The sequence below is a fragment of the Lutra lutra genome, chromosome 10 (genome assembly GCF_902655055.1).
Source record: "Lutra lutra chromosome 10, mLutLut1.2, whole genome shotgun sequence".
In the NCBI taxonomy this organism is placed as follows: domain Eukaryota; kingdom Metazoa; phylum Chordata; class Mammalia; order Carnivora; family Mustelidae; genus Lutra; species Lutra lutra.
Genome location: NC_062287.1, coordinates 72,212,661 through 72,225,029, shown reverse-complemented (window position 1 = coordinate 72,225,029; position 12,369 = coordinate 72,212,661). Strand labels below are relative to the sequence as shown.

Sequence of the window (12,369 nt, the reverse complement as noted above, 5' to 3'; positions counted from 1 at the left end):
TTTAGGAACAAGACAGGAAACCTCACACAGAGGAGCTTGGGGGAAATGTCCACCTCCATTCACCTGTCTGGGGTTCATGTTTCTGGGAAGATCTCGTGCCTGAGATCTGAAGACAAGAGAAGATTCTGGAAGGCAGGGGAGAGACATGTTCAAACACATCCTGGCTGGACTGAAGGTCTGCTGATTTGACCTGTTCGGTCCACCTCAGGTGTGTCCTGTCTGAAGGTAGGCCGTCTGCTCAGCATAATGTTCTCTATCATCCAGGGCTAGAGAACGATTCTGTGTTCCTGGGTTGCCCCAGCCATAAAATGCACAGAGTAATCTCTGCTTTTCCTATGGGACTTGAGGTCACCTGTGACAGGTGGCAAGAATCCAGAGAGGACAGGATGCTGGGATCTACAGCCAGGCTTGGCCAGGTGCCCTTCCTCTCTGCTTCCAAATGCCCAAGAGACACGCTTGTTGTCAGTAGGGAAGACCTGACTTCAGATCCCAGCAATTCTGATTACTAACCAGGTGACCTCGAGCAAACCACTTGAGTTCTCTGAGCCTCAGTTTCCTCATTTGATTAACAGAAACAGAGTTGCTATTCAAAAAAAAATAGGTGTAAGGGGCGCCTGGGTGGCTCAGTTGGTTAAGTGTCTGCCTTCAGCTCAGGTCATGATCTCGGGGTCCTGGGATGGAGTCCTAAGTCAGCCTCTCGGCTCAGCGGGGATTCTGCTACTCCCTCTCCCCTCCCTCTGTGCTCTTTCTGTCTCAAATAAATAAATAAAATCTAAAAAAAAAAAAAAGTAGATTTGAGGAGGTAGCCCAGCTGCTCTCCTCACAGGAGGTGTCCCCAGAAACCTAGAGAGTTCTTTAGCGAGCCCCCCCTCCCTCTTTTCGAAAAAGTTTCAAGGGAACTTTTTCGAGTTCCTTGCCACTGTCATCAGGTCCCTGAGAAGATTGGGGTCTGTGTTGAGGTGTGCAAGGGAAGCATTCAGGTGGTATTGAGTAGGTTATATTGAGGAGTACTGAGAAGGTTACACTGTGGGGAAGTTGTAGACTGTGGGGATTGGCCTAGCCAGACCCCTCACAGGCTGTGTGCCCGCCCAGCTCCCAGACCCCACAGAGTCAAGCTGTGTCCCCCACATGTACCAACAGATCCCAAAGGGACAGCACATGTGGTGTGAGTGAAGCCGCCAGCTGGCTTGGGCTGATCTCAGGCCGGAGAAGAGGGACACCCAAGAGCCCATCCCTATTTTGCAGCTAATGGCCGTGTGACCTTACACAAAACATCACCTCCCTGGGCCTCAGCTTCAGCTGATGTCTGAGGGTTCTTCTAGCCCCGTGGTTATGAAGTGAGGAGCTTCAGGACTGATCCCCAGAGCCAAGGTACTTGGAGGGGCCCCCAGCAGTGTCCAGCAGGTGATATGCTCACCACAGATCTGTGTCCAGGCTGACCCTGCAGGCCCACGAGCCCCTGTCTCTCCCAATCTAATGAAGCCTGAAGTCCTGCGAAGAGAGCGGGAGTATTTAGGGCTCCGGCTGGACAACTGATAACAGTAGTGACCGTTTGATTCCTGACTCTATGCCAGGGGCTGGCCGGCTTAACACAGACACGCTTACTTAATTCTTGCAGCAACCAGAACCTTTCCTCAGTTTACAGATGAGAAGAATTGAGGCCCAGAAAGTTCAAGGGACTTGCCCAAGGTCCTTTTTCCTCTTCTGGGCACAGCATCCTTAGGCATTCTGAATGCGCCAGCATTGGCATATCGTGGGCTTTTCTATAGTACAGCCTCGAGCAAAACGAGGTTGGCCTGAACCCTTGCTAACCGCACCACCCAGGTGCCCTGACACCTGCTGTTCTTAGGAGGTTGTCTAAAATGTAAAAACACGCCAGCAGGGCCGATGGTGGTTCCACATGTGCTAAGTGTGTTTGTGACAGGATCAAGCGTGCTTTCCTTATTGAAGAGCAGAAGATCGTGGTGAAAGTGTTGAAGGCACAAGCACAGAGTCAGAAAGCTAAATAAAAATGAAGATATTTTTGAGTAATAAAAATTTTTTTAAAGAAGAATTGCTAGAAGAGAATCAGCTAGAAGCAGGGGTTTGAATCCAGGTTATCTGATGCCAAAGCCTTGTGTTTATTCAGCCTTCTTTCTTACTCCCAGCATGGGAATTCAGAGGTCAGGCCTGTCAGACTTGCAATGTTCCCTGAGCATCCATAGAGTGGGAAGAAGTCGTGCGTGTGTCAGTGATGTGAACTTGAGTCAGGAATCATGGAAGTTCCCCATCCTGACTCAGTTATGGTGTTTCAGTGATTAACAAGGTCGGGAGAGCCTTCTCCTTGGGGTAGGGTGGGACAAAGGCCAAGGAGGATCTGCTTGAATCTAGGTGAAGGGTTTCCCTTTGCATGGGATCCAGAGCCTGATGGTGACCCAGTGGGGCAAAGGGGGCACTGGACTCAGGGGACAGAATCCCAAGTTCTAGTCTCAGCTCTGTTACCCACCCTCTGTGGCTCTCACCTCCCACGTTGGATCTCCCATCTGCCACATGGGCCAGAAAGACTGCTTGGACATGTCGCTACCATGGGACCCCCCTCAGGCTGATGGCGAGTAGGTTGGTTGTAACAAGGTACTAGGGAGCATGCCAAGATTTCTTCTGAGGGAAGGCATGGTCATCGTCCCTTTTCCGGGGGAGCAGGCCTAGAGCCTCTGGAGGCAAGCCTGTCTTGCTGCCAGATGCCCCCTCAACCCGGTGCTCATTCCCTCTGTCTGTGGCCAAGGTAGGGGATGAGATTGTACGGATCAATGGCTACTCCATCTCCTCCTGCACCCATGAGGAGGTCATCAACCTCATCCGCACCAAGAAGACCGTGTCCATCAAAGTGAGACGTGAGTGAGGCCAGAGGGCATGGGGCGCTGATGGAGGCATGGGCTAGGGTAGGGTCGGCAGCGGGGTCCCCAGCTCCTGGGGGAGGAAGGGAGGGCAGAGGAACCGTCTTAACCCCCCTGCCTTTCTCCCACAGACATCGGCCTGATTCCTGTGAAGAGGTGAGCAGGACCCGCCTCTGCAGACAGACCCTTCCCTGCGGGCTCAGGGGTCTGGCACTGGCCGCAGGGTCTGGCGTCGGCCAGGCTGGCACTGCTCTTGGGCCAGCGGTAGCTGGCGGCTCCCAACTGGCAGATCTGGATTTGGAGCTTAGCTCCTCCGACACCTCTAATAACGCTCTTCTTCTTTCCCTGCCCCCAGCTCCCCAGATGAACCCCTCAAATGGCAGTACGTGGATCAGTTTGTGTCGGAATCGGGGGTAAGGGCCAGGACACCTGTGATGTGGCCTGGATGGGGTTGTCTTCAAGGAGGAGCAGCCAGTCCCACAGGGAGGGCTTGCCCCAGAGATGGGCATCCAGGGGCTTCCCACAGGCCCTCAGGGCATCCAGAATGTCCCTGCGGGTGGTGGGCCCTTAGCCAGGCCCAGCTGGGACAGAGATACCCCCCAGGGACATAATGGTGAGCAGTCTCATGGAGCGGGGAAGACAGCAGTGCTTGCTCTAAAGGGCTTTATGAAATCAGGAGGCCACTTGCACAGATGTGGAGGCCCAGTGACCCTTATCCCGTCCTTCCTCCAGGGTGGGCGAAGTAGCCTGGCCTTCCCCGGCAGTCAGGAAAACAAGGAGAAGAAGGTCTTCATCAGCCTAGTAGGATCCCGGGGCCTTGGCTGCAGGTGGGTGGCTGGCATGCCCTGAGGCTCAATATGGCCAGGAGACCCCAGGAGACCCCTAACACCTCTCCCTTTTCTTACCACTGCTTCTGAGGAGATGCCACTTTCGGTGCCTGTTTTCTTCCCTGAGGTTCACAGCAGCCCTATATGTCCAGAGGGACAGCTCTAACAGGCCCATTGTACAGATGACAAAACTGAGGCCCAAAGGCAGAGCCATGTTCCTTTTGTGGGCCCTCAAGTCACTGCAAAGGAAACCTGTCTAGCCTGTCATCTCTGTTACAGTTTCTGTGTCATTTATTACCTTGTGGGCTTCCTTAAGTGGCATCCAGGGAATTACAAACAGGCCTCAGGCCACGTGGGGTGTTCTTACTAAGCACACAGGTGCTACAGTTACAGATCCAAGTTCCAGCCCCCACTCTGCCACCTAGGAGCTCTAGAACCTAGGGCTAGTCACTTAGCCACTCTGAGCCTAGTTTGAGCCTCTGTAAATTGGGGATAAGAATACCCACAAAACCAGTTGTTGTGAGGAGGGTTGAGATGACAGAATTAAAGTAACAGCTCAGTGCCTAGTAGGTGGTAAGCAACCGCCAAACATTAGCAATCATTATGTGAGGTTTTTGTATTATTTCCATTCATTCACTTTTATTCAACACTTTTTTGCCAAGATAAGTGATTTAAAAAAAAAAGTCCCTCCTTCCTAAGAGATTAAGAGATTATATTGTAGAACATAGTGAACATGGAGACCAGCCACTGGAGAGTTACAGCACAGAGTGGCAAGGATCTGATGGAGCTGTGTTCTGCGTCAGAGACAGGCACATAGGTCTCCCGTCCCGGGCTCTTTCTAATCAACTGGTGGTGGCTGCCTGGAGTATGACATTTGACCCTTGAATAACACAGGGATCAGGGGTGCTGACCTCCGGCACCATCCAAAATCCAGACATAACTTTTGACTCCCCCCAAATTTACCTACTAATGGCCTACTGTTGACGGGGAAGCCTTACTGATACCTAAACAGTTGCTTAACACGTACTTTGTGTTTTACATGTTATATACTATATTCTTACAGTAAAGGAAGCTAGGGAAAAGAGACTGTTAAGAAAATCGTAAGGAAAAGAAAATGCTTTTACAGCACTGTACTCTAAGAAATCCACATATAAATGGACTGATGTAGTCCTAACCCAGGTTGCTCAAGAGTCCACTGTGCTTTGAGAAGAACTCTAAGGCTGTATCTAAGTTTAGTGGGAAAGAGTGCTGTGATTGATTAGTGATGTCTGCCACAGATGTGGGAGGGGAAATTATGTACAAATGCCATCCTTGGTGGGGGTATCTTGGGAGTACTGAGGAGGGAGGAACTAGCTGAGGCTTGGGATAGAGTAAGGAGTTTGGTGAGAACCTTGTAGAAAAGATAGCATTTGAGTCTTAAGGAATGACTAAGAAAGTTCTAGAAAGAAAAGAAACAGCATGTGCCATATATTGGGTGAGGGATTGCGTAGCGGGGAATGACAAATAGTTTTTTGTGGCTGTTGCTTCAGGAAAATGAGGCCGGACAGGTAAACAACAGAGTACCATGGGTAACTGAGCCTCATGAGTGACCTGGGTCCTGAGCGGTCAGAGCACTGGACATGCGGGAAGAGGGGACAGGACACTGGGAATGAACAATGCTGCAGGGATGAGCAGAGCCTCATCTGCATTTCCCGTCTCTCCCGCAGCATTTCCAGTGGGCCTGTCCAGAAACCTGGCATCTTTATCAGCAATGTGAAGCCTGGCTCCCTGTCTGCCGAGGTGGGGTTGGAGGTGAGCGACCCTGGCATGGCCCCAGTGGGGGGACGGGTCAGACGATGATCGCAGAGCAACAGAGACACAGGCCTTCCCACACAGCCCTCTCTCAGCAGCCACTGGCCGATGATTCCTACCCACCCCCATGGGAAGGCTCACATTCGACCTTTCTACAGTCTTCTCCAGCTCTGAGAGCCTTTGGTCCTAAGCTTGGAAATGTAGTAATAATAATTGACATTCGCTGAGTGTTTAATAGGTAGGACATTGTCCTAAGGCCTTTAAAATTTATACAAATTTATAAGAACTCTTGGGGCACCTGGGTGGCTCAGTCAGTTAAGCATCTGCTTTTGGCTCAGGTCAGAATCCTGGGGTCCTGGGTTCCTTGCTGCTCAGCGGGGAGTCTGTTTCTGCCTCTCCCCCTGACTCATTCTCTCTCTGCCCCAAAATAAATAAGTAAATAAAATCTTTTTAAAAAATAAAATTTATAAGAACTCTGAGCATTAGGTACTGTCATTATCTTCATTTTACAGATGGAGAAACAGAGACCTGCAGAAAGTGTGTGCTTTTTCCATGATCATGTACCTAGTGTGATAGGGCTGGGATTCAAACCTAGGTGGTCTGGTGCCAGAGCCAGAACCCTTTCTCTCTACTTTGGACAAGTTACTCCTGTTTCTGTGCTTCAGTTTCCTCTAGGGAAATATCCTTCCTTCTAGAGTCATTGGATTAAATGAATTAATACATATGCTTCAGACTGCCTGGCATGTAGTAAGGGACTGACAAATGTTAGCTATTATACAAATTGTTATTTGTATAGCCTCTGCTATATGAGAAACCCAAAGGATCCTATGTCTACAAACTGAGTGTTTAAAGTGAATGTCATAAATTAAGCCAAAGGAATGAATTTCTAAGGGCATAATATTTGACAGTTAATAAAAGAGATATGAAGTGGAGGTGTCCTGGGAGCTTTCTAACTGCTGTGTTCATCAGGAAGAATTGAGGTGCAGCCACTTGAAGGCTCAACATCTGACCCTGGACACGAGGGGAAGCCCTTCCCGTGGATGAGTGGGTTTACAGGTAGTGCAAACACACTGATCCCTCTCCATTTCTCCACCAGACAGGGGACCAGATTGTCGAAGTCAATGGCATCGACTTCTCCAACTTGGACCACAAGGAGGTGAGATGTGGGGTCTTGGGTCGCTGGCCATTATCATGTCTGCCGTTCACTTCTCTTCTCCCTCGCCCTACCATGGGGTCTGAGACCATCTGTGCTCCCTGGAGGCCTCGACTGCTCTAGTCTGTTGGGCTTCAGCCAGCTGTCCTCTTGTCCCCCCACCAGGCCGTGAACGTGCTGAAGAGTAGCCGCAGCCTGACCATCTCCATAGTAGCTGGAGCCGTAAGTCCAGAATGCCCTGGTAAGGGGGCCCCTAACCCCTGACCTCCAGCCCCAGCCATTCAGACCCCTGATCTCGGCCACACCCTCCTGGAAAAAGCCAGAGGTCTCCCTTCCTGAAGCTCTGACAGAGTGGAGGGAGAGATCTCTGCCCAGCCAGGAGAAGCTTGCTCAGAGACAACCAGGAGCCACAGTGACTAACACGGGGGCCATGGTGATAAGAAGACAACCTGCATCCTGGTCCCTGGGGCTGTGGCAGTGGATGCCCAGGTTCCCTGGGAGACTGAGCGGGGGGCCTCTCTTCACTCCCCCAGGGCCGGGAGCTGTTCCTGACAGACCGGGAGCGGCTGGAGGAGGCCCGGCAGCGCGAGCTGCAGCGGCAGGAGCTTCTCATGCAGAAGCGGCTGGCGATGGAGTCCAACAAGATCCTCCAGGAGCAGCAGGAGATGGAGCGACAGTGAGTGGAGTGTGGCCAGCCAGGCCTCCCCTACCCACCCCCCATCTGATGTGTCCCAGGCCACCTTCATCCTGCCTTCATCGCATGGGCTCAGGGGTGATCGGTGCATCCATCCCTTGTCTCCAGACCACCAGGCTCTTCTCTTGTAGCTGAGGAGAGCCTCTGACTTCCAAAACCCAGGAGTATGGAAAATGAGGATACTACTAGCAGTAGCTAACATTTGTGGAGTATCAGTTGTGGGGCTGGCATTGTATCAGGGCCAGTATTTATGTTTTACTTAATTCCCACAGTAGCTCTGGAAGATACGTGGTATTAACCCATTTCACAGGTAAGGAGACAGAGCAGTCTTATAACTCAGAGAGGTTAAGCCACTTGTGAACCAAGTCACATATGGCCAAGCTGGGTGGGATTCACGGCTGTCTGTGGTAAGAAGGCCCACTCTTCCCGGAGTTGGTTGAGATGATAGACTGAGATAATAAATGTGGTGAGCAATTCACACACACACACACCAAGACCCACTGTCAAAATCCAAATCCAGATACATCCTAGGAGTGTTAAGAGAATTTGGGAAAGGAAGGTGGACAGGATCATCACCTCTTCCCCATCACAGAATTAGCCTAGAGAACCAGTTCTGGAAATACCTCTACCCGTTGGCCTGGCCTTGACCAGCAGCCCTGACTATATGGGGTCTGGGGCCCTCCTCCTGGACAACCTCGCTCCAGCCAGGCCCTGCCTGTCCTCAGTCACTTTATCTGAGTGTTCGCAGGTAGACACGGAGTGTGGCCTCCTACGATCAGCCTCCCATCCCTGGCAGCACAGAGTCTCAGCTCAGCAGTGCCAGACAAAACCACACCGGAGCCCAGGGCCCAGATTTTCTTGGACCTGCTCCCCCGGCATCCAAATCTGGTCCAGGCATCCTTGGAAGGGAGCCTGGAAGAAAAATTTTAAACCTTTCTCAAATCAGGAATTAGCTACAAGAAGAGTGAACGTCTCTCGCATGGGCTCCAACATGCCATTGTGAACTTGTGTTTCAGAAGGAAAAAGGAAATTGCCCAGAAGGCAGCAGAGGAGAATGAAAGATACCGGAAGGAGATGGAACAGTGAGTGCTCGGATCCACGTGTCTGCACACACCTGTCTGTGTCAGGATTGTGGCTGGCCAGAGGCCACCTCCAGGCCTAGTTTGCCTGGCCCTCTTGTCCCATGGTGGATCCTCCTTTATTTGTAGCCATTCCATAGATTTAGGAAAGCCTGTCAATTTGGGGTAACCAGAACACGGTCCTATAATCCCCAGGCTGGCGTTCCCACTCGCTGTAGAATACAAGAACCAGGGCCAGTGTTTTCTTCACCGCAGCTGGAGCCGCACAGCCTCTCCCCAGGCTGTGTAGGGTTTCCCGATAGGCAGACGGGGAGCCTGTGAAAGTCCTGACCCCAGTCACAGGCATGGGGATCTTATTTCAGGATTATAGAAGATGAGGAAAAGTTCAAGAAGCAGTGGGAAGAAGACTGGGGTTCAAAGGAACAGCTGCTCTCACCTAAAACCATCACTGCCGAAGTGCACCCAGTACCCCTTCGCAAGCCTAAGTGTACGTATCACGTGCTGGGGGAGGGGCTTCCTTCTGGGGCCGGGGGTTTGGGGAGTCTCTAGACAGAGATGCAGATCTTCCTCCATTCACCACCGCCTCCCCAGGTGAGGAGCCCATGGCTCCCTGGGCTGCATTTTCTTCATGGAGGGGCAGCCGTGTGCCAGGGCCCTGGGGTGGGAGGAATCTCTCTGCCCCATTGTCCCCGGGGACCAGGCTCTCCCCCACGACAGAGACTCAGGCAGGTGGAAGTCTCCCCATGCCCTGGGGCTGCTGACCAGGGAGGGGAGAGCTGTGGCAAAAGCGAGCAGCTCATGGGATCATCATCTCGGTTTGCTGGGGGACATGTTGACGTCCTACCTGGTTGTGAGTCAGAGGTGGGTGCAACAGCAGCCAGAAAGAGGGGAAGCGCTCAATTTGGAGAGGACACTGGGGTTCTAAGGCTGATGGGTAACTGTGGGGAGAGCTTACCTAAATTAGGTGCCCCTGCCACCTGCATCCCCGTGTATGCACTAGGGTCACCCCCCTTCAAGGATGGAGCTGGGGAGAGGACTGAGACCAATCTTAGGCCTACACTGTGGCCATCCTGGGGCTCATCTCCCTCCACCCTTCGCACCTCCTTTCTTCATTGGTCCTGGGTTCTTACCTCCAATTTCAGGGCGGGCCTCCACCACCTGCTCCCTGGTCCACCTATCAACCCCAGCTGCCGGGATGTCTCTTCACAGGGCAGCTCACACCTCCAGGGCAAAGTGGGGGCTCACGCTCCATGCTGCTCCAGTGGGCTGGCGGTAGGAAGCCAGGCAAGGTAGCTTGGGGGCCATAGCCTCCACTGAGTCCAGGATTCCATACTGAGCCTTACTCTCACTTTACGTGACAAAGGGCCAGTTCTACTGCAGCTGATTATGCTCAGCTGACCTGGGAACCTCTAGAGATGGGGTGAACCTATACCTAAGAACCAAGATTCCTCATCTCTGCTGTATCGCAACCATTCAGGATCTTGTGATGGGGTCTGGACAACTCTGGCCCCAACTTTGGAGCCTACCTGAGCTCTAGAGAGACATCATTTTGCCAACACAGTCAACAAAGAGGTTGGGCAGGGCATCTGGATGGTTCCATTTCACCCCTCCTTGGTGCAGGGCAGACATCTGCTAGCACATTCCTTCCTGGCTGTAGGGCAGGGTGTCATCTCCCGCTCCTCTCCGAAGAACAAAGCAAGCTCTTATCAACCTCCCCCCACGACAGTTGGTATTAGTCGGTATTAGTCGAGGATGTGGCCAGAGCTAAATTCCTGGTGAATAATCTGTTTTAGTCAGGGAGCTAATTTGCTCTTATGAGTGAAACAGGAGCTTCAGAAGGAGAGAAATTGATTTTAATTGCTTCTTGTGAAAGTAATCCCAGTCAATTTAGTACCTTTCTAGAAATTGGGTCTTGGCTTCGGAGCAAACACACCCTCTCAGGAACTATAAAAAATAAAAACCCTTTCTCTAGCTATTTATTTATTTAGTGCTCTTAAGCCAAATCAATCTTCTTGAATAAAAGGAGCAAGAATTCCCTTTGCTTGAAGGTATAAATGTCTTCTAAGGGAATGCACAAAGCATGGGATTGATGTCCCGAGCCTGCCTGCCTGTGCAGGGCAGCTGCTGCTTCCATCCAACTTTATATACACCAGCAATTCCATCTCATTTGGGAATGTCAGGAAATGCAGGAAGGCCTCCAAGCCAGCTTAGCTCCTGCTTCTCTCCCCATCCCTGGGAGGCCAGAACTGTCCCTGTTACCCTGGGCCAGCAGAGACCAGGCCTCCGCTGCCTCCTCCTGGGCCACTCTTCAGCCTTGAGGCCCTGTTAGCCAATAGGTTATACCTGACTTGGGAGTCTGTGCCTGAGAGGGGTGGACCATACATTTTTGAACAGACAGGAAAGAGTGAGGAGCATCTCTTGCCTGGAAAAGGAAAGTGCTCATCCTAATTATGTCAGTGGGACCGGCTGCTCCTCTCGCCAACACCTGTCCCAGGAGCATGGCCTGCCTCCCCATATCTGACCCAGCAGAGTCCCAACATTCTGCTGAGCCGGGACAGATTGTCGAGAGACCCCCAGAAGAGCTTTCTTTAGCCCCAGCAAGAGAAAGGGGGATTATTAAGGATCCCAGAGTTGGAAGCACCCTTGGGAGATAAAGAGGTTTAAGTAAGATTATTACTAGGCTTTTCTCTCCATCCAGGACCCCAACCATTAGCCTCCACCCCCAACAGGCCCCATGGTTTAGAAGTTCAGGTTTTTCCTATCACACCATTAATGAATCATTTGTTTTCCTATTATTTTATTAAGTAGTCATTCTTGTTCATAAGAAAGCATCAATGTTCCACTGTTGAGTAAATATAAACTGGGCCAAAAGCAAAGGAACTTAACTTAGAGCCTTTTCGTAGATGAATGGGCAAGTTCTTCTAATTAAGATTTGAAATATTAATAAGCAGCTCACAGCAGACTCATATACTCCCTTCCACAGTCCTAGGGAGGCCAAAGTCCAGGTTGGGAACCCCTGGAATGGATGATCTGCTATTCTCCACGTGATGTCAAAATTCATGTCTTAATAACCACACACACACACCCCCCGCTTACTCTTTGGCATTTCCTTACCTACTCTGGATCTCCATCCCTGCCCACATAGCTCTGACATCCTCGGGGACGCAGAGTTCCCAAGATGGTGAGAAGCAGCCAGGAGGACCTGTTCTTCCATTGTAAGCCCTTGGCACCAAACGTGTTTAATACTCAGATATTCCCATCCTCCGTCCCTCACTTCCCAAATGTCAGCGGAATGCTCTGCAAAAGGTTTCTCACTTGGCTGTCAGATCAGAGGCCCCTGTCGTTACCCCATTTTGCAGACAGGAAAACTAAAGCTACTGAGGTTGAAAATACTCCATGCACCATCCCAGAGCAAAGCAGTTTGGTCTGGGCCTCTGAGCCCCGTTTCTGCCCCTCACCTCATTGTTTCTGGAGAGGAGGGTGTCATAAGTCATCAGGCTCCTGGGAACCACCTCCGGCCTCTTGGTCTCCCAAGCCCTTCTCGGTTCACCAGCTTCCTCCTCTCTTCCCGGGTAGCTGATCAGGGAGTGGAGCCCAAGCTTGAGCCAGCAGAAGACCCGGATGGAGGCACAGAGGAGCAGGGAGAGCAGGTTTGCCACCCCCGCTTCGCTCCCTGGCCTTGCTGCTCTGCTTGCCCTGCCCGCTGCCTCCTGCTAGCCCTACAGACACCCAGCCCTAAGTTGCTGGTGGGGACCACGGGTGGGTGCAAAGCTCCTCAAGGCCGGCTTAGTCCAAGAACGGCATGCAAGACCCGAGGACAGGACTGGTGACTGGGCTGGAACGTCCACTGGTGCACACCAGAACAACAGAAAGAGGGGTTCAGATATTTAAGTACTGCCCAAGCCCAGGTCCTTCCTTTGCTGCTCTGGCCTCTCCCTCAGGAATCCCTAGA

General features: G+C 51.7%; 1 protein-coding gene across 3 annotated transcripts in view; it reads left to right on the top strand.

Annotated features, from left to right (window-relative positions):
* Positions 1-12,369, top strand: part of USH1C (USH1 protein network component harmonin) — a 45,790-nt gene that overhangs the window by 10,846 nt on the left and 22,575 nt on the right. For 2 of the 3 annotated variants that reach the window (XM_047690454.1, XM_047690452.1), the window contains exons 5-15: positions 2,762-2,870; positions 3,005-3,029; positions 3,229-3,286; positions 3,606-3,700; positions 5,407-5,491; positions 6,588-6,647; positions 6,810-6,866; positions 7,178-7,320; positions 8,355-8,420; positions 8,780-8,904; positions 11,994-12,067. In XM_047690454.1, coding sequence (XP_047546410.1) covers positions 2,762-2,870; positions 3,005-3,029; positions 3,229-3,286; positions 3,606-3,700; positions 5,407-5,491; positions 6,588-6,647; positions 6,810-6,866; positions 7,178-7,320; positions 8,355-8,420; positions 8,780-8,904; positions 11,994-12,067 — 897 coding nt within the window. The remainder of the gene's footprint in view (positions 1-2,761; positions 2,871-3,004; positions 3,030-3,228; positions 3,287-3,605; positions 3,701-5,406; positions 5,492-6,587; positions 6,648-6,809; positions 6,867-7,177; positions 7,321-8,354; positions 8,421-8,779; positions 8,905-11,993; positions 12,068-12,369) is intronic. The other variant, XM_047690455.1, reaches the window with a different exon arrangement.